Source organism: Ascaphus truei (genome assembly GCF_040206685.1).
Source record: "Ascaphus truei isolate aAscTru1 chromosome 20 unlocalized genomic scaffold, aAscTru1.hap1 SUPER_20_unloc_2, whole genome shotgun sequence".
Taxonomy (NCBI): domain Eukaryota; kingdom Metazoa; phylum Chordata; class Amphibia; order Anura; family Ascaphidae; genus Ascaphus; species Ascaphus truei.
Window position 1 is genome coordinate 304,301 of NW_027453858.1, and position 24,490 is coordinate 328,790.

General features: G+C 42.9%; 1 protein-coding gene across 1 annotated transcript in view; it reads right to left on the reverse strand.

The window, feature by feature from the left end:
- The window catches only part of LOC142474712 (HLA class II histocompatibility antigen, DP alpha 1 chain-like), a 69,684-nt gene that overhangs the window by 44,371 nt on the left and 823 nt on the right, over positions 1 to 24,490 (reverse strand). The window contains exon 2 of the mRNA XM_075580897.1: positions 18,409 to 18,654. Within this exon, the coding sequence (XP_075437012.1) occupies positions 18,409 to 18,654 (246 nt within the window). The remainder of the gene's footprint in view (positions 1 to 18,408; positions 18,655 to 24,490) is intronic.

A 24,490-nucleotide genomic window follows, 5' to 3' on the forward strand; every position in this document is an offset into this window, starting at 1 on the left:
CCAGCTACAGTACTGATCTGCTAATGTACCCAGATACAGTACTGATCTGCTAATGTACCCAGATACAGTACTGATCCGCTAATGTACCCAGATACAGTACTGATCCGCTAATGTACCCAGATACAGTACTGATCTGCTTATGTACCCAGATACAGTACTGATGTGCTAATGTACCCAGATACAGTACTAGCTGCTAATGTACCCAGATACAGTACTGATCCGCTAATGTACCCAGATACAGTACTGATCTGCTAATGTACCCAGATACAGTACTGAGCCGCTAATGTACCCAGATACAGTACTGATCTGCTAATGTACCCAGATACGGTACTGAGCTGCTAATGTACCCAGATACAGTACTGATCTGCTAATGTACCCAGATACAGTACTGATCTGCTAATGTACCCAGATACGGTACTGAGCTGCTAATGTACCCAGATACAGTACTGATCTGCTAATGTACCCAGATACAGTACTGAGCTGCTAATGTACCCAGATACAGTACTGATCTGCTAATGTACCCAGATACAGTACTGATCCGCTAATGTACCCAGCTACAGTACTGATCCGCTAATGTACCCAGATACGGTACTGAGCTGCTAATGTACCCAGATACAGTACTGATCCGCTAATGTACCCAGATACAGTACTGATCTGCTAATGTACCCAGATACGGTACTGAGCTGCTAATGTACCCAGATACGGTACTGAGCTGCTAATGTACCCAGATACAGTACTGAGCTGCTAATGTACCCAGATACAGTACTGATCTGCTAATGTACCCAGATACAGTACTGAGCTGCTAATGTACCCAGATACAGTACTGAGCTGCTAATGTACCCAGATACAGTACTGATCTGCTAATGTACCCAGATACAGTACTGAGCTGCTAATGTACCCAGATACAGTACTGATCTGCTAATGTACCCAGATACAGTACTGAGCTGCTAATGTACCCAGATACAGTACTGATCTCCTAATGTACCCAGATACAGCACTGATCTGCTAATGTACCCAGCTACAGTACTGATCCGCTAATGTACCCAGATACAGTACTGATCCGCTAATGTACCCAGATACAGTACTGATCCGCTAATGTACCCAGATATAGTACTGATCCGCTAATGTACCCAGATACAGTACTGATCTGCTAATGTACCCAGATACAGCACTGAGCTGCTAATGTACCCAGAAACAGTACTAGCTGCTAATGTACCCAGATACAGTAGTTCTGCTAATGTACCCAGATACAGTACTGAGCTGCTAATGTACCCAGATACAGTACTGATCTGCTAATGTACCCAGATACAGTACTGATCTGCTAATATACCCAGATACAGTACTGAGCTGCTAATGTACCCAGATACAGTACTGAGCTGCTAATGTACCCAGATACAGTACTGATCTGCTAATGTACCCAGATACAGTACAGATCTGCTAATGTACCCAGATACAGTACTGAGCTGCTAATGTACCCAGATACAGTACTGAGCTGCAATGTACCCAGATACAGTACTGATCCGCTAATGTACCCAGATACAGTACTAGCTGCTAATGTACCCAGATACAGTACTGATCTGCTAATGTACCCAGATACAGTACTGAGCTGCTAATGTACCCAGATACAGTACTGAGCTGCTAATGTACCCAGATACAGTAGTTCTGCTAATGTACCCAGATACAGTACTGATCTGCTAATGTACCCAGATAAGGTACTGATCTGCTAATATACCCAGATACAGTACTGATCTGCTAATGTACCCAGATACAGTACTGATCTGCTAATGTACCCAGATACAGCACTGAGCTGCTAATATACCCAGATACGGTACTGAGCTGCTAATGTACCCAGATACAGTACTGAGCTGCTAATGTACCCAGATACAGCACTGATCTGCTAATGTACCCAGATACAGTACTGATCTGCTAATGTACCCAGATACAGTACTGAGCTGCTAATGTACCCAGATACAGTACTGAGCTGCTAATGTACCCAGTACTGATCTGCTAATGTACCCAGATACGGTACTGAGCTGCTAATGTACCCAGATACAGTACTGAGCTGCTAATGTACCCAGATACAGCACTGATCTGCTAATGTACCCAGATACAGTACTGATCTGCTAATGTACCCAGATACAGTACTGAGCTGCTAATGTACCCAGATACAGTACTGAGCTGCTAATGTACCCAGTACTGATCTGCTAATGTACCCAGATACAGTACTGAGCTGCTAATGTACCCAGATACAGTACTGAGCTGCTAATGTACCCAGATACAGCACTGATCTGCTAATGTACCCAGATACAGTACTGATCTGCTAATGTACCCAGATACAGTACTGAGCTGCTAATGTACCCAGATACAGTACTGAGCTGCTAATGTACCCAGTACTGATCTGCTAATGTACCCAGATACAGTACTGATCTGCTAATGTACCCAGATACAGTACTGATCTGCTAATGTACCCAGATACAGTACTGATCCGCTAATGTACCCAGATACAGTACTGATCCGCTAATGTACCCAGATACAGTACTGAGCTGCTAATGTACCCAGTACTGATCTGCTAATGTACCCAGATACAGTACTGAGCTGCTAATGTACCCAGATACAGTACTGATCTGCTAATGTACCCAGTACTGATCTGCTAATGTACCCAGATACAGTACTGAGCTGCTAATGTACCCAGATACAGTACTGATCTGCTAATGTACCCAGATACAGTACTGAGCCGCTAATGTACCCAGATACAGCACTGAGCCGCTAATGTACCCAGATACAGTACTGATCCGCTAATGTACCCAGATACAGTACTGATCTGCTAATGTACCCAGATACAGTACTGATCCGCTAATGTACCCAGATACAGTACTGAGCCGCTAATGTACCCAGATACAGCACTGAGCCGCTAATGTACCCAGATACAGTACTGATCCGCTAATGTACCCAGATACAGTACTGATCTGCTAATGTACCCAGATACAGCACTGAGCTGCTAATGTACCCAGATACAGTACAGACCTGCTAATGTACCCAGATACAGTACTGATCTGCTAATGTACCCAGCTACAGTACTGAGCTGCTAATGTACCCAGATACAGTACTGACCTGCTAATGTACCCAGATACAGTACTGATCTGCTAATGTACCCAGCTACAGTACTGATCTGCTAATGTACCCAGATACAGTACTGATCCACTAATGTACCCAGATACAGTACTGAGCTGCTAATGTACCCAGATACAGTACTGATCTGCTAATGTACCCAGATACAGTACTGATCCGCTAATGTACCCAGATACAGTACTGATCTGCTAATGTACCCAGATACAGTACTGATCCGCTAATGTACCCAGATACAGTACTGAGCCGCTAATGTACCCAGATACAGCACTGAGCCGCTAATGTACCCAGATACAGTACTGATCCGCTAATGTACCCAGATACAGTACTGATCTGCTAATGTACCCAGATACAGCACTGAGCTGCTAATGTACCCAGATACAGTACTGACCTGCTAATGTACCCAGATACAGTACTGATCTGCTAATGTACCCAGCTACAGTACTGAGCTGCTAATGTACCCAGATACAGTACTGACCTGCTAATGTACCCAGATACAGTACTGATCTGCTAATGTACCCAGCTACAGTACTGATCTGCTAATGTACCCAGATACAGTACTGATCCACTAATGTACCCAGATACAGTACTGAGCTGCTAATGTACCCAGATACAGTACTGATCTGCTAATGTACCCAGATACAGTACTGATCTGCTAATGTACCCAGCTACAGTACTGATCCGCTAATGTACCCAGATATAGTACTGATCCGCTAATGTACCCAGATACAGTACTGAGCCGCTAATGTACCCAGATACGGCACTGAGCTGCTAATGTACCCAGATACGGCACTGAGCTGCTAATGTACCCAGATACAGTACTGATCTGCTAATGTACCCAGATACAGTACTGATCTGCTAATGTACCCAGATACGGTACTGGGCTGCTAATGTACCCAGATACGGTACTGATCCGCTAATGTACCCAGATACGGTACTGATCTGCTAATGTACCCAGATACAGTACTGATCCGCTAATGTGCCCAGATACAGTACTGATCCGCTAATGTGCCCAGATACAGTACTGAGCTGCTAATGTACCCAGATACAGTACTGATCTGCTAATGTACCCAGATACAGTACTGATCCGCTAATGTACCCAGATACAGTACTAGCTGCTAATGTACCCAGATACAGTACTGAGCTGCTAATGTACCCAGATACAGTACTGAGCTGCTAATGTACCCAGATACAGTACTGAGCCGCTAATGTACCCAGATACGGTACTGAGCCGCTAATGTACCCAGATACAGTACTGATCCACTAATGTACCCAGATACAGTACTGATTTGCTAATGTACCCAGATACAGTACTGATCTGCTAATGTACCCAGATACAGTACTGAGCCGCTAATGTACCCAGATACAATACTGAGCTGCTAATGTACCCAGATACAGTACTGATCCGCTAATGTACCCAGATACAGTACTGAGCTGCTAATGTACCCAGATACAGTACTGATCTGCTAATGTACCCAGATACAGTACTGATCTGCTAATGTACCCAGATACAGTACTGTGCTGCTAATGTACCCAGATACAGTACTGACCTGCTAATGTACCCAGATACAGTACTGTGCTGCTAATTTACCCAGATACAGTACTGAGCTGCTAATGTACCCAGATACAGTACTGATCTGCTAATGTACCCAGATACAGTACTGATCTGCTAATGTACCCAGATACAGTACTGAGCTGCTAATGTACCCAGCTACAGTACTGATCTGCTAATGTACCCAGATACAGTACTGATCTGCTAATGTACCCAGATACAGTACTGATCCGCTAATGTACCCAGATACAGTACTGATCCGCTAATGTACCCAGATACAGTACTGATCCGCTAATGTACCCAGATACAGTGCTGATCCGCTAATGTACCCAGATACAGTACTGATCCGCTAATGTACCCAGCTACAGTACTGATCTGCTAATGTACCCAGATACAGTACTGATCTGCTAATGTACCCAGATACAGTACTGATCCGCTAATGTACCCAGATACAGTACTGATCCGCTAATGTACCCAGATACAGTACTGATCCGCTAATGTACCCAGATACAGTACTGATCCGCTAATGTACCCAGATACAGTGCTGATCCGCTAATGTACCCAGATACAGTACTGATCCGCTAATGTACCCAGATACAGTACTGATCTGCTAATGTACCCAGATACAGTACTGATCTGCTAATGTACCCAGATACAGTACTGAGCTGCTAATGTACCCAGATACAGTACTGATCTGCTAATGTACCCAGATACAGTACTGAGCTGCTAATGTACCCAGATACAGTACTGAGCTGCTAATGTACCCAGATACAGTACTGATCCGCTAATGTACCCAGATACAGTACTGATCTGCTAATGTACCCAGATACAGTACTGAGCCGCTAATGTACCCAGATACAGTACTGAGCTGCTAATGTACCCAGCTACAGTACTGATCTGCTAATGTACCCAGATACAGTACTGATCTGCTAATGTACCCAGATACAGTACTGATCTGCTAATGTACCCAGATACAGTACTGATCCGCTAATGTACCCAGATACAGTACTGAGCTACTAATGTACCCAGATACAGCACTGATCTGCTAATGTACCCAGATACAGTACTGAGCTGCTAATGTACCAAGATACAGTACTGATCTGCTAATGTACCCAGATACAGTACTGATCTGCTAATGTACCCAGATACGGTACTGATCTGCTAATGTACCCAGATACGGTACTGAGCTGCTATTGTACCCAGATACGGTACTGAGCTGCTAATGTACCCAGATACAGTACTGACCTGCTAATGTACCCAGATACGGTACTGATCCGCTAATGTACCCAGATACGGTACTGATCTGCTAATGTACCCAGATACAGTACTGAGCCGCTAATATACCCAGATACAGTACTGAGCTTTTAATGTACCCAGATACAGTACTGAGCTGCTAATGTACCCAGATACAGTACTGAGCTGCTAATGTACCCAGATACAGTACTGAGCCGCTAATGTACCCAGAAACAGTACTGATCTGCTAATGTACCCAGATACAGTACTGATCTGGTAATGTACCCAGATACAGTACTGAGCCGCTAATGTACCCAGATACAGTACTGAGCTGCTAATGTACCTAGATACAGTACTGAGCTGCTAATGTACCCAGATACAGTACTGAGCTGCTAATGTACCCAGATACAGTACTGAGCCGCTAATGTACCCAGCTACAGTACTGAGCTGCTAATGTACCCAGATACAGTACTGATCTGCTAATGTACCCAGATACAGTACTGATCTGCTAATGTACCCAGATACAGTACTGATCTGCTAATGTACCCAGATACAGTACTGAGCTGCTAATGTACCCAGATACAGTACTGATCTGCTAATGTACCCAGCTACAGTACTGATCTGCTATTGTACCCAGATACAGTACTGAGCTGCTAATGTACCCAGATACAGTACTGATCTGCTAATGTACCCAGATACAGTACTGATCCGCTAATGTACCCAGATACAGTACTGATCCGCTAATGTACCCAGATACAGTACTGAGCTGCTAATGTACCCAGATACAGTACTGAGCTGCTAATGTACCCAGATACAGCACTGATCTGCTAATGTACCCAGATACAGAACTGAGCTGCTAATGTACCCAGATACGGTACTGATCCGCTAATGTACCCAGATACAGTACTGATCTGCTAATGTACCCAGATACAGTACTGAGCTGCTAATGTACCCAGATACAGTACTGATCCGCTAATGTACCCAGATACAGTACTGATCTGCTAATGTACCCAGATACAGTACTGATCCGCTAATGTACCCAGTTACAGTACTGATCTGCTAATATACCCAGATACAGTACTGAGCTGCAATGTACCCAGATACAGTACTGAGCTGCTAATGTACCCAGACACAGTACTGTGCTTATAATGTACCCAGATACAGTACTGAGCTGCTAATGTACCCAGATACAGTACTGAGCCGCTAATGTACCCAGATACAGTACTGATCTGCTAATGTACCCAGATACAGTACTGATCTGGTAATGTACCCAGATACAGTACTGAGCCGCTAATGTACCCAGATACAGTACTGAGCTGCTAATGTACCCATATACAGTACTGATCCGCTAATGTACCCAGATACAGTACTGAGCTGCTAATGTACCCAGATACAGTACTGAGCCGCTAATGTACCCAGCTACAGTACTGAGCTGCTAATGTACCCAGATACAGTACTGATCTGCTAATGTACCCAGATACAGTACTGATCTGCTAATGTACCCAGATACAGTACTGTGCTGCTAATGTACCCAGATACAGTACTGAGCCGCTAATGTACCCAGATACAGTACTGATCTGCTAATGTACCCAGATACAGTACTGATCTGCTAATGTACCCAGATACAGTACTGAGCTGCTAATGTACCCAGCTACAGTACTGATCTGCTAATGTACCCAGATACAGTACTGATCTGCTAATGTACCCAGATACAGTACTGATCCGCTAATGTACCCAGATACAGTACTGATCCGCTAATGTACCCAGATACAGTACTGATCCGCTAATGTACCCAGATACAGTACTGATCCGCTAATGTACCCAGATACAGTACTGATCCGCTAATGTACCCAGATACAGTACTGATCCGCTAATGTACCCAGATACAGTGCTGATCCGCTAATGTACCCAGATACAGTACTGATCCGCTAATGTACCCAGATACAGTACTGATCTGCTAATGTACCCAGATACAGTACTGATCTGCTAATGTACCCAGATACAGTACTGATCCGCTAATGTACCCAGATACAGTACTGATCTGCTAATGTACCCAGATACAGTACTGAGCTGCTAATGTACCCAGATACAGTACTGAGCTGCTAATGTACCCAGATACAGTACTGATCCGCTAATGTACCCAGATACAGTACTGATCTGCTAATGTACCCAGATACAGTACTGAGCTGCTAATGTACCCAGATACAGTACTGAGCTGCTAATGTACCCAGCTACAGTACTGATCTGCTAATGTACAAAGATACAGTACTGATCTGCTAATGTACCCAGATACAGTACTGAGCTGCTAATGTACCCAGATACAGCACTGATCTGCTAATGTACCCAGATACAGTACTGAGCTGCTAATGTACCAAGATACAGTACTGATCTGCTAATGTACCCAGATACAGTACTGATCTGCTAATGTACCCAGATACGGTACTGATCTGCTAATGTACCCAGATACGGTACTGAGCTGCTATTGTACCCAGATACAGTACTGAGCTGCTAATGTACCCAGATACAGTACTGACCTGCTAATGTACCCAGATACGGTACTGATCCGCTAATGTACCCAGATACGGTACTGATCTGCTAATGTACCCAGATACAGTACTGAGCCGCTAATGTACCCAGATACAGTACTGAGCTTATAATGTACCCAGATACAGTACTGAGCTGCTAATGTACCCAGATACAGTACTGAGCCGCTAATGTACCCAGATACAGTACTGATCTGCTAATGTACCCAGATACAGTACTGATCTGGTAATGTACCCAGATACAGTACTGAGCCGCTAATGTACCCAGATACAGTACTGAGCCGCTAATATACCCAGATACAGTACTGATCTGCTAATGTACCCAGATACAGTACTGATCTGCTAATGTACCCAGATACAGTACTGAGCTGCTAATGTACCCAGATACAGTACTGAGCTGCTAATGTACCCAGATACAGCACTGATCTGCTAATGTACCCAGATACAGAACTGAGCTGCTAATGTACCCAGATACAGTACTGACCTGCTAATGTACCCAGATACAGTACTGATCTGCTAATGTACCCAGATACAGTACTGAGCTGCTAATGTACCCAGATACAGTACTGATCCGCTAATGTACCCAGATACAGTACTGATCTGCTAATGTACCCAGATACAGTACTGATCCGCTAATGTACCCAGTTACAGTACTGATCTGCTAATGTACCCAGATACAGTACTGAGCTGCAATGTACCCAGATACAGTACTGAGCCGCTAATGTACCCAGATACAATACTGAGCTGCTAATGTACCCAGATACAGTACTGAGCTGCTAATGTACCTAGATACAGTACTGATCTGCTAATGTACCCAGATACAGTACTGAGCTGCTAATGTACCCAGATACAGTACTGATCCGCTAATGTACCCAGATACAGTACTGAGCTGCTAATGTACCCAGATACAGTACTGATCCGCTAATGTACCCAGATACAGTACTGTACTGCTAATGTACCCAGATACAGTACTGATCTGGTAATGTACCCAGATACAGTACTGAGCCGCTAATGTACCCAGATACAGTACTGAGCTGCTAATGTACCCAGATACAGTACTGATCTGCTAATGTACCCAGATACAGTACTGAGCTGCTAATATACCCAGATACAGTACTGATCCGCTAATGTACCCAGATACAGTACTGAGCTGCAAATGTACCCAGATACAGTACTGAGCCGCTAATGTACCCAGCTACAGTACTGAGCTGCTAATGTACCCAGATACAGTACTGATCTGCTAATGTACCCAGATACAGTACTGATCTGCTAATGTACCCAGATACAGTACTGATCCGCTAATGTACCCAGATACAGTACTGAGCCGCTAATGTACCCAGATACAGTACTGATCTCCTAATGTACCCAGATACAGTACTGAGCCGCTAATGTACCCAGATACAGTACTGAGCTGCTAATGTACCCAGATACAGTACTGATCTGCTAATGTACCCAGCTACAGTACTGATCTGCTAATGTACCCAGATACAGTACTGATCTGCTATTGTACCCAGATACAGTACTGATCTGCTAATGTACCCAGATACAGTACTGATCTGCTAATGTACCCAGATACAGTACTGATCTGCTAATGTACCCAGATACAGTACTGAGCTGCTAATGTACCCAGATACAGTACTGATCTGCTAATGTACCCAGATACAGTACAGATCTGCTAATGTACCCAGATACAGTACTGATCTGCTAATGTACCCAGATACAGTACTGAGCTGCTAATGTACCCAGATACAGTACTGATCTGCTAATGTACCCAGATACAGTACTGATCTGCTAATGTACCCAGATACAGTACTGATCTGCTAATGTACCCAGATACAGTACTGAGCTGCTAATGTACCCAGATACAGTACTGAGCTGCTAATGTACCCAGATACAGCACTGATCTGCTAATGTACCCAGATACAGTACAGATCTGCTAATGTACCCAGATACAGTACTGAGCTGCTAATGTACCCAGATACAGTACTGACCTGCTAATGTACCCAGATACAGTACTGATCTGCTAATGTACCCAGCTACAGTACTGATCTGCTAATGTACCCAGATACAGTACTGATCTGCTATTGTACCCAGATACAGTACTGAGCTGCTAATGTACCCAGATACAGTACTGATCTGCTAATGTACCCAGATACACTACTGATCTGCTAATGTACCCAGATACAGTACTGAGCTGCTAATGTACCCAGATACAGTACTGAGCTGCTAATGTACCCAGATACAGCACTGATCTGCTAATGTACCCAGATACAGAACTGAGCTGCTAATGTACCCAGATACAGTACTGACCTGCTAATGTACCCAGATACAGTACTGAGCTGCTAATGTACCCAGATACAGTACTGAGCCGCTAATGTACCCAGATACAGTACTGATCCGCTAATGTACCCAGATACAGTACTGACCTGCTAATGTACCCAGATACAGTACTGAGCTGCTAATGTACCCAGATACAGTACTGATCCGCTAATGTACCCAGATACAGTACTGATCTGCTAATGTACCCAGATACAGTACTGATCCGCTAATGTACCCAGATACAGTACTGATCTGCTAATGTACCCAGATACAGTACTGATCCGCTAATGTACCCAGTTACAGTACTGATCTGCTAATGTACCCAGATACAGTACTGAGCTGCTAATGTACCCAGATACAGTACTGATCCGCTAATGTACCCAGATACAGTACTGATCTGCTAATGTACCCAGATACAGTACTGATCTGCTAATGTACCCAGATACAGTACTGAGCTGCTAATGTACCCAGATACGGTACTGATCCGCTAATGTACCCAGATACGGTACTGATCTGCTAATGTACCCAGATACAGTACTGAGCTACTAATGTACCCAGATACAGTACTGATCTGCTAATGTACCCAGATACAGTACTGAGCTGCTAATGTACCCAGATACAGTACTGATCTGCTAATGTACCCAGATACAGTACTGATCCGCTAATGTACCCAGATACAGTACTGATCTGCTAATGTACCCAGATACAGTACTGAGCTACTAATGTACCCAGATACAGTACTGATCTGCTAATGTACCCAGATACAGTACTGAGCTGCTAATGTACCCAGATACAGTACTGATCTGCTAATGTACCCAGATACAGTACTGATCTGCTAATGTACCCAGATACAGTACTGATCCGCTAATGTACCCAGATACAGTACTGATCTGCTAATGTACCCAGATACAGTACTGATCTGCTAATGTACCCAGATACAGTACTGAGCTGCTAATGTACCCAGATACAGTACTGATCTGCTAATGTACCCAGATACAGTACTGATCTGCTAATGTACCCAGATACAGTACTGATCTGCTAATGTACCCAGATACAGTACTGATCTGCTAATGTACCCAGATACAGTACTGATCTGCTAATGTACCCAGATACAGTACTGATCTGCTAATGTACCCAGATACAGCACTGATCTGCTAATGTACCCAGATACAGTACTGATCTGCTAATGTACCCAGATACAGTACTGATCCGCTAATGTACCCAGATACAGTACTGAGCTGCTAATGTACCCAGATACGGTACTGATCTGCTAATGTACCCAGATACGGTACTGATCTGCTAATGTACCCAGATACGGTACTCATCTGCTAATGTACCCAGATACGGTACTGAGCTGCTAATGTACCCAGATACGGTACTGATCCGCTAATGTACCCAGATACGGTACTGATCTGCTAATGTACCCAGATACAGTACTGAGCCGCTAATGTACCCAGATACAGTACTGAGCTGCTAATGTACCCAGATACAGTACTGATCTGCTAATGTACCCAGATACAGTACTGATCTGCTAATGTACCCAGATACAGTACTGAGCCGCTAATGTACCCAGATACAGAACTGAGCTGCTAATGTACCCAGATACAGTACTGAGCTTATAATGTACCCAGATACAGTACTGAGCTGCTAATGTACCCAGATACAGTACTGATCTGCTAATGTACCCAGATACAGTACTGAGCCGCTAATGTACCCAGATACAGAACTGAGCTGCTAATGTACCCAGATACAGTACTGAGCTTATAATGTACCCAGATACAGTACTGAGCTTATAATGTACCCAGATACAGGACTGAGCTGCTAATGTACCCAGATACAGTACTGAGCTTATAATGTACCCAGATACAGTACTGAGCCGCTAATGTACCCAGATACAGTACTGAGCTTATAATGTACCCAGATACAGTACTGAGCCGCTAATGTACCCAGATACAGTACTGAGCTGCTAATGTACCCAGATACAGTACTGAGCTGCTAATGTACCCAGATACAGTACTGAGCCGCTAATGTACCCAGATACAGTACTGAGCCGCTAATGTACCCTGATACAGTACTGAGCCGCTAATGTACCCAGCTACAGTACTGAGCTGCTAATGTACCCAGATACAGTACTGATCTGCTAATGTACCCAGATACAGTACTGATCTGCTAATGTACCCAGATACAGTACTGAGCTGCTAATGTACCCAGATACAGTACTGATCTGCTAATGTACCCAGCTACAGTACTGATCTGCTAATGTACCCAGATACAGTACTGATCTGCTATTGTACCCAGATACAGTACTGAGCTGCTAATGTACCCAGATACAGTACTGATCTGCTAATGTACCCAGATACAGTACTGAGCTGCTAATGTACCCAGATACAGTACTGAGCTGCTAATGTACCCAGATACAGTACTGATCCGCTAATGTACCCAGATACGGTACTGAGCTGCTAATGTACCCAGAACCCAGATACAGCACTGATCCGCTAATGTACCCAGATACAGTACTGATCTGCTAATGTACCCAGATACAGTACTGAGCTGCTAATGTACCCAGATACAGTACTGAGCTGCTAATGTACCCAGATACAGTACTGAGCAGCTAATGTACCAAGATACAGCACTGATCTGCTAATGTGCCCAGATACAGTACTGATCTGCTAATGTACCCAGATACAGAACTGAGCTGCTAATGTACCCAGATACAGAACTGAGCTGCTAATGTACCCAGATACAGTACTGACCTGCTAATGTACCCAGATACAGTACTGAGCTGCTAATGTACCCAGATACAGTACTGATCCGCTAATGTACCCAGATACAGCACTGATCTGCTAATGTACCCAGATACAGCACTGATCTGCTAATGTACCCAGATACAGTACTGAGCTGCTAATATACCCAGATACAGTACTAAGCCGCTAATGTACCCAGATACAGTACTGAGCCGCTAATGTACCCAGATACAGTACTGAGCTGCTAATTTACCCAGATACAGTACTGAGCTGCTAATGTACCCAGATACAGTACTGAGCCGCTAATGTACCCAGATACAGTACTGAGCTGCTAATGTACCCAGATACAGTACTGATCTGCTAATGTACCCAGATACAGTACTGATCTGCTAATGTACCCAGATACAGTACTGAGCTGCTAATGTACCCAGATACAGTACTGATCCGCTAATGTACCCAGATACAGTACTGCTCCGCTAATGTACCCAGATACAGCACTGATCTGCTAATGTACCCAGATACAGTACTGATCTGCTAATGTACCCAGATACAGTACTGATCTGCTAATGTACCCAGATACAGAACTGATCTGCTAATGTACCCAGATACAGTACTGATCTGCTAATGTACCCAGATACAGTACTGAGCTACTAATGTACCCAGATACAGCACTGATCTGCTAATGTACCCAGATACAGTACTGAGCTGCTAATGTACCCAGATACAGTACTGATCTGCTAATGTACCCAGATACAGTATTGATCTGCTAATGTACCCAGATACGATACTGATCTGCTAATGTACCCAGATACGGTACTGAGCTGCTAATGTACCCAGATACGGTACTGATCCGCTAATGTACCCAGATACAGTACTGAGCCGCTAATGTACCCAGATACAGTATTGAGCTTATAATGTACCCAGATACAGTACTGAGCTGCTAATGTACCCAGATACAGTACTGAGCCGCTAAGGTACCCAGATACAGTACTGAGCCGCTAATGTACCCAGATACGGTACTGAGCTGCTAATGTACCCAGATACAGCACTGATCCGCTAATGTACCCAGATACAGTACTGATCTGCTAATGTACCCAGATACAGTACTGAGCTGCTAATGTACCCAGATACAGTACTGAGCTGCTAATGTACCCAGATACAGTACTGAGCTGCTAATGTACCCAGATACAGCACTGATCTGCTAATGTGCCCAGATACAGTACTGATCTGCTAATGTACCCAGATACAGAACTGAGCTGCTAATGTACCCAGATACAGAACTGAGCTGCTAATGTACCCAGATACAGCACTGAGCTGCTAATGTACCCAGATACAGTACTGATCCGCTAATGTACCCAGATACAGCACTGATCTGCTAATGTACCCAGATACAGCACTGATCTGCTAATGTACCCAGATACAGTACTGAGCTGCTAATATACCCAGATACAGTACTAAGCCGCTAATGTACCCAGATACAGTACTGAGCCGCTAATGTACCCAGATACAGTACTGAGCTGCTAATTTACCCAGATACAGTACTGATCCGCTAATGTACCCAGATACAGCACTGATCTGCTAATGTACCCAGATACAGCACTGATCTGCTAATGTACCCAGATACAGTACTGAGCTGCTAATATACCCAGATACAGTACTAAGCCGCTAATGTACCCAGATACAGTACTGAGCCGCTAATGTACCCAGATACAGTACTGAGCTGCTAATTTACCCAGATACAGTACTGAGCTGCTAATGTACCCAGATACAGTACTGAGCCGCTAATGTACCCAGATACAGTACTGAGCTGCTAATGTACCCAGATACAGTACTGATCTGCTAATGTACCCAGATACAGTACTGATCTGCTAATGTACCCAGATACAGTACTGAGCTGCTAATGTACCCAGATACAGTACTGATCCGCTAATGTACCCAGATACAGTACTGCTCCGCTAATGTACCCAGATACAGCACTGATCTGCTAATGTACCCAGATACAGTACTGATCTGCTAATGTACCCAGATACAGAACTGATCTGCTAATGTACCCAGATACAGTACTGATCTGCTAATGTACCCAGATACAGTACTGAGCTACTAATGTACCCAGATACAGCACTGATCTGCTAATGTACCCAGATACAGTACTGAGCTGCTAATGTACCCAGATACAGTACTGATCTGCTAATGTACCCAGATACAGTATTGATCTGCTAATGTACCCAGATACGGTACTGATCTGCTAATGTACCCAGATACGGTACTGAGCTGCTAATGTACCCAGATACGGTACTGATCCGCTAATGTACCCAGATACAGTACTGAGCCGCTAATGTACCCAGATACAGTATTGAGCTTATAATGTACCCAGATACAGTACTGAGCTGCTAATGTACCCAGATACAGTACTGAGCCGCTAAGGTACCCAGATACAGTACTGAGCCGCTAATGTACCCAGATACAGTACTGATCTGCTAATGTACCCAGATACAGTACTGAGCCGCTAATGTACCCAGCTACAGTACTGAGCTGCTAATGTACCCAGATACAGTACTGATCTGCTAATGTACCCAGATACAGTACTGATCTGCTAATGTACCCAGATACAGTACTGAGCTGCTAATGTACCCAGATACAGTACTGAGCTGCAATGTACCCAGATACAGTACTGAGCTGCTAATGTACCCAGATACAGTACTGAGCTGCTAATGTACCCAGATACAGTACTGAGCTGCTAATGTACCCAGATACAGTACTGAGCCGCTAATGTACCCAGCTACAGTACTGATCTGCTAATGTACCCAGATACAGTACTGATCTGCTAATGTACCCAGATACAGTACTGATCTGCTAATGTACCCAGATACAGTACTGAGCTGCTAATGTACCCAGATACAGTACTGAGCTGCTAATGTACCCAGATACAGTACTGATCCGCTAATGTACCCAGATACGGTACTGAGCTGCTAATGTACCCAGATACAGCACTGATCTGCTAATGTACCCAGATACAGTACTGAGCTGCTAATGTACCCAGATACAGTACTGAGCTGCTAATGTACCCAGATACAGCACTGATCTGCTAATGTACCCAGATACAGAACTGAGCTGCTAATGTACCCAGATACAGTACTCACCTGCAAATGTACCCAGATACAGTACTGAGCTGCTAATGTACCCAGATACAGTACTGATCTGCTAATGTACCCAGATACAGCACTGATCTGCTAATGTACCCAGATACAGTACTGAGCTGCTAATATACCCAGATACAGTACTGAGCCGCTAATGTACCCAGATACAGTACTGAGCTGCTAATGTACCCAGATACAGTACTGAGCTGCTAATGTACCCAGATACAGTACTGAGCTGCTAATGTACCCAGATACAGCACTGATCTGCTAATGTACCCAGATACAGTACTGAGCTGCTAATGTACCCAGATACAGCACTGATCTGCTAATGTACCCAGATACAGAACTGAGCTGCTAATGTACCCAGATACAGTACTCACCTGCTAATGTACCCAGATACAGTACTGAGCTGCTAATGTACCCAGATACAGTACTGATCTGCTAATGTACCCAGATACAGCACTGATCTGCTAATGTACCCAGATACAGTACTGAGCTGCTAATATACCCAGATACAGTACTGAGCCGCTAATGTACCCAGATACAGCACTGATCTGCTAATGTACCCAGATACAGTACTGAGCTGCTAATGTACCCAGATACAGTACTGATCCCCTAATGTACCCAGATACAGTACTGAGCTGCTAATGTACCCAGATACAGCACTGATCTGCTAATGTACCCAGATACAGTACTGATCTGCTAATGTACCCAGATACAGCACTGATCTGCTAATGTACCCAGATACAGTACTGAGCTGCTAATATACCCAGATACAGTACTGAGCCGCTAATGTACCCAGATACAGTACTGAGCTGCTAATGTACCCAGATACAGTACTGAGCTGCTAATGTACCCAGATACAGTACTGATCTGCTAATGTACCCAGATACAGTACTGAGCTGCTAATGTACCCAGCTACAGTACTGATCTGCTAATGTACCCAGATACAGTACTGATCTGCTAATGTACCCAGATACAGCACTGATCTGCTAATGTACCCAGATACAGTACTGAGCTGCTAATGTACCCAGCTACAGTACTGATCTGCTAATGTACCCAGATACAGTACTGAGCTGCTAATGTACCCAGCTACAGTACTGATCTGCTAATGTACCCAGATACAGTACTGATCTGCTAATGTACCCAGATACAGCACTGATCTGCTAATGTACCCAGATACAGTACTGATCTGCTAATGTACCCAGATACAGAGAAATAGAAACTTTAATTTGTTATGATAATCTGTTTTTACAATAGCTTTATTACCATGGATTCTGTGCATTAAGAGAAGAGTAAGGGTTTCCCATAGCTGTGACAGAGATATAATGTGGCCCCTGGCTCCCCATACTCATACTGTATATTATTACTGCTGTTTCCTGTGACTTCTCCTTCCCCTGTTGCAGTATTGATGTAGGTAACGTTACAGTATGCTGCAGAAGGATAAGGGATTATTTATTAAACTCTCCTGGCTGCAAAAACATTGGCAGGAAACAGCACCTGATTTATCAAAGCCCAAACTCCAAAGCTTTTAATGGGGTCCCTGTTAGTTTGTATAAATCTGGGGCACTAGTCTCCCAAAGCTTTGCAGCGGGGGATGTTAGTAATATAACATAATAATGACCAGTAATACTGTGACACTATACAGAGCTCAGCATTAAGGCAATGTGTCGTTAGTGAGGAAAGTTCTAAGTGACATTATTGTGACTCGTGTAACTGTTACAGTCAGGGCTCCTTCTGAACATACTCCTTACCATTAGTAGCTGCCGTGCGGTTTGAATTCTTTATCATAACGTCTAAATTGTATTTCAGTACATTAATGTTTTGCAGAGCCCCCTGCACATCAAATCCTGTGTGTTCCTCCAGACCGGGCAGGACCCAAACCACCGTCTTTGTGTCCAAATCCACATGAAACAGCTCATTCTCTTCAAAGTCAAACAGGAACTCCCCTGTGGGCTTGTGGGACTGGTAAAAACCAGCACCAAAGTCAAAGTAATCCACTAGGGAAGGACAGAGAGAGACACGGGCTGTTATACACAGGGACACTGATACACAATACACAGGTACACTTACTGATACACAATACACAGGGACGCTGATACATATAATACACAGGGATGCTGATACATAGAACACACAGGGACGCTGATACATATAATACACAGGGACGCTGATACATATAACACACAGGGACGCTGATACATATAATACACAGGGACACTGATACATATAATACACAGGGACGCTGATACATATAACACACAGGGACCCTGATACATATAATACACAGGGACACTGATACATATAATACACAGGGACGCTGATACATATAATACACAGGGACGCTGATACATATAATACACAGGGACAGTCACTGATACATATAACACACAGGGACGCTGATACATATAACACACAGGGACAGTCACTGATACATATAATACACAGGGACGCTGATACATATAATACACAGGGACAGTCACTGATACATATAACACACAGGGACGCTGATACATATAATACACAGGGACGCTGATACATATAATACACAGGGACGCTGATACATATAATACACAGGGACGCTGATACATATAATACACAGGGACGCTGATGCATATAATACACAGGGACACTGATACATATAATACACAGGGACAGTCACTGATACATATAACACACAGGGACACTGATACATATAATACAGAGGGACGCTGATACATATAATACACAGGGACACTGATACATATAATACACAGGGACGCTGATACATATAATACACAGGGACGCTGATACATATAATACGCAGGGACGCTGATACATATAATACACAGGGACGCTGAAACATATAATACACAGGGACACTGATACATATAATACACAGGGACGCTGATACATATAATACACAGGGACACTGATACATATAAAACACAGGGACGCTGAAACATATAATACACAGGGACACTGATACATATAATACACAGGGACGCTGATACATATAATACACAGGGACGCTGATACATATAATACACAGGGACACTGATACATATAATACACAGGGACACTGATACATATAATACACAGGGACGCTGATACATATAATACACAGGGACGCTGATACATATAATACACAGGGACGCTGATACATATAATACACAGGGACGCTGATACATATAATACACAGGGACGCTGATACATATAATACACAGGGACGCTGATACATATAATACACAGGGACGCTGATACATATAATACACAGGGACGCTGATACATATAATACACAGGGACGCTGATACATATAATACACAGGGACGCTGATACATAGAATACACAGGGACGCTGATACATATAACACACAGGGACGCTGATACATATAACACACAGGGACGCTGATACATATAATACACAGGGACACTGATACATAAAATACACAGGGACACTGATACATATAATACATAAGGGACGCTGATACATATAACACACAGGGACGCTGATACATATAATACACAGGGACGCTGATACATATAATACACAGGGACGCTGATACATATAATACACAGGGACGCTGATACATATAATACACAGGGACACTCACTGATACATATAACACACAGGGACGCTGATACATATAATACACAGGGACACTGATACATATAATACACAGGGACACTCACTGATACATATAACACACAGGGACGCTGATACATATAATACACAGGGACACTGATACATAAAATACACAGGGACACTGATACATATAATACATAAGGGACGCTGATACATATAATACACAGGGACGCTGATACATATAATACACAGGGACGCTGATACATATAATACGCAGGGACGCTGATACATATAATACACAGGGACACTGATACATATAATACACAGGGACACTGATACATATAATACACAGGGACGCTGATACATATAATACACAGGGACGCTGATAAATATAATACACAGGGACGCTGATACATATAATACACAGGGACGCTGATACATATAATACACAGGGACACTCACTGATACATATAACACACAGGGACACTGATACATATAATAAACAGGGACACTCACTGATACATATAATACACAGGGACGCTGATACATATAACACACAGGGACTCTGATACATATAATACACAGGGACGCTGATACATATAACACACAGGGACGCTGATACATATAACACACAGGGACGCTGATACATATAACACACAGGGACTCTGATACATATAACACACAGGGACGCTGATACATATAATACACAGGGACGCTGATACATATAATACACAGGGACTCTGATACATATAATACACAGAGATGCTGATACATATAATACACAGAGACGCTGATACATATAATACACAGGGACGCTGATACATATAATACACAGGGACACTGATACATATAATACACAGAGACGCTGATACATATAATACACAGGGACGCTGATACATATAATACACAGGGACACTGATACATATAATACACAGGGACGCTGATACATATAATACACAGGGACACTGATACATATAATACACAGGGACACTGATACATATAATACACAGGGACGCTGATACATATAATACACAGGGACGCTGATACATATACAGTAATACACAGGGACGCTGATACATATAATACACAGGGACGCTGATACATATAATACACAGGGACACTGATACATATAATACACAGGGACGCTGATACATATAATACACAGGGACGCTGATACATATAATACACAGGGACGCTGATACATATAATACACAGGGACGCTGATACATATAATACACAGGGACACTGATACATATAATACACAGGGACACTGATACATATAATACACAGGGACGCTGATACATATAATACACAGGGACGCTGATACATATACAGTAATACACAGGGACGCTGATACATATAATACACAGGGACGCTGATACATATAATACACAGGGACACTGATACATATAATACACAGGGACGCTGATACATATAATACACAGGGATGCTGATACATATAATACACAGGGACGCTGATACATATAATACACAGGGACACTGATACATATAACACACAGGGACGCTGATACATATAATACACAGGGACGCTGATACATATAATACACAGGGACGCTGATACATATAATACACAGGGACGCTGATACATATAATACACAGGGACGCTGATACATATAATACACAGGGACGCTGATACATATAATACACAGGGACGCTGATACATATAATACACAGGGACGCTGATACATATAATACACAGGGACGCTGATACATATAATACACAGGGACGCTGATACATATAATACACAGGGACGCTGATACATATAATACACAGGGACGCTGATACATATAATACACAGGGACGCTGATACATATAATACACAGGGACGCTGATACATATAACACACAGGGACGCTGATACATATAACACACAGGGACGCTGATACATATAACACACAGGGACGCTGATACATATAACACACAGGGACGCTGAGACATATAATACACAGGGACGCTGATACATATAATACACAGGGACGCTGATACATAGAATACACAGGGACGCTGATACATATAATACACAGGGACGCTGATACATAGAATACACAGGGACGCTGATACATAGAATACACAGGGACGCTGATACATATAATACACAGGGACGCTGATACATACAGTATAATACACAGGGACGCTGATACATATAATACACAGGGACGCTGATACATATAATACACAGGGACGCTGATACATATAATACATATGGACGCTAATACATATAATACACAGGGACGCTGATACATATAAAACACAGGGACGCTGATACATATAATACACAGGGACGCTGATACATAGAATACACAGGGACGCTGATACATATAATACACAGGGACACTGATACATATAATACACAGGGACGCTGATACATATAATACACAGGGACGCTGATACATATAATACACAGGGACGCTGATACATATAATACACAGGGACGCTGATACATATAATACACAGGGACGCTGATACATATAATACACAGGGACACTGATACATATAATACACAGGGACGCTGATACATATAATACACAGGGACGCTGATACATATAATACACAGGGACGCTGATACATATAATACACAGGGACGCTGATACATATAATACACAGGGACGCTGATACATATAATACACAGGGACACTGATACATATAATACACAGGGACACTGATACATATAATACACAGGGACACTGATACATACAATACACAGGGACGCTGATACATACAATACACAGGGACACTGATACATATAATACACAGGGACGCTGATACATATAACACACAGGGACGCTGATACATACTGTATAATACACAGGGACGCTGATACATATAACACACAGGGACACTGATACATATAATACACAGGGACGCTGATACATTTAATACACAGGGACACTTACTGATACATATAATACACAGGGACACTGATACATATAATACACAGGAACCATTACTGAGACATATAATACACAGGGACACTGATACATATAATACACAGGGACACTGATACATATAATACACAGGGACACTGATACAAATAATACACAGGGACGCTGGTACATATAATACACAAGGACGCTGATACATATAATACACAGGGACGCTGATACATATAATACACAGGAACCATTACTGAGACATATAATACACAGGGACACTGATACATATAATACACAGGGACACTGATACATATAATACACAGGGATACTGTTACATATAATATATAGGGACACTGATACATATAATACACAGGGACACTGATACAAATAATACACAGGGACGCTGGTACATATAATACACAAGGACGCTGATACATATAATACACAGGGACGCTGATACATATAATACACAGGAACCATTACTGAGACATATAATACACAGGGACGCTGATACATATAATACACAGGGACACTGATACTGTACATATAATACACAGGGATACTGTTACATATAATATATAGGGACACTGATACATATAATACACAGGGACACTGATACATATAATACACAGGGACGCTGATACATATAATACACAGGGACGCTGATACATATAATACACAGGGACGCTGATACATATAATACACAGGGACGCTGATACATATAATACACAGGGACACTGATACATATAATACACAGGGACGCTGATACATATAATACACAGGGACACTGATACATATAATACACACTGATACATATAATACACAGGGACGCTGATACATATAATACACAGGAACCATTACTGAGACATATAATACACAGGGACGCTGATACATATAATACACAGGGACGCTGATACATATAATACACAGGAACCATTACTGAGACATATAATACACAGGGACGCTGATACATATAATACACAGGGACGCTGATACATATAATACACAGGGACGCTGATACATATAATACACAGGGACACTGATACATATAATACACAGGGACGCTGATACATATAATACACAGGGACGCTGATACATATAATACACAGGGACGCTGATACATATAATACACAGGGACGCTGATACATATAATACACAGGGACGCTGATACATATAATACACAGGGACGCTGATACATATAATACACAGGGACACTGATACATATAATACACAGGGACGCTGATACATATAATACACAGGGACGCTGATACATATAATACACAGGGACGCTGATACATATAATACACAGGGACGCTGATACATATAACACACAGGGACGCTGATACATATAATACACAGGGACGCTGATACATATAAC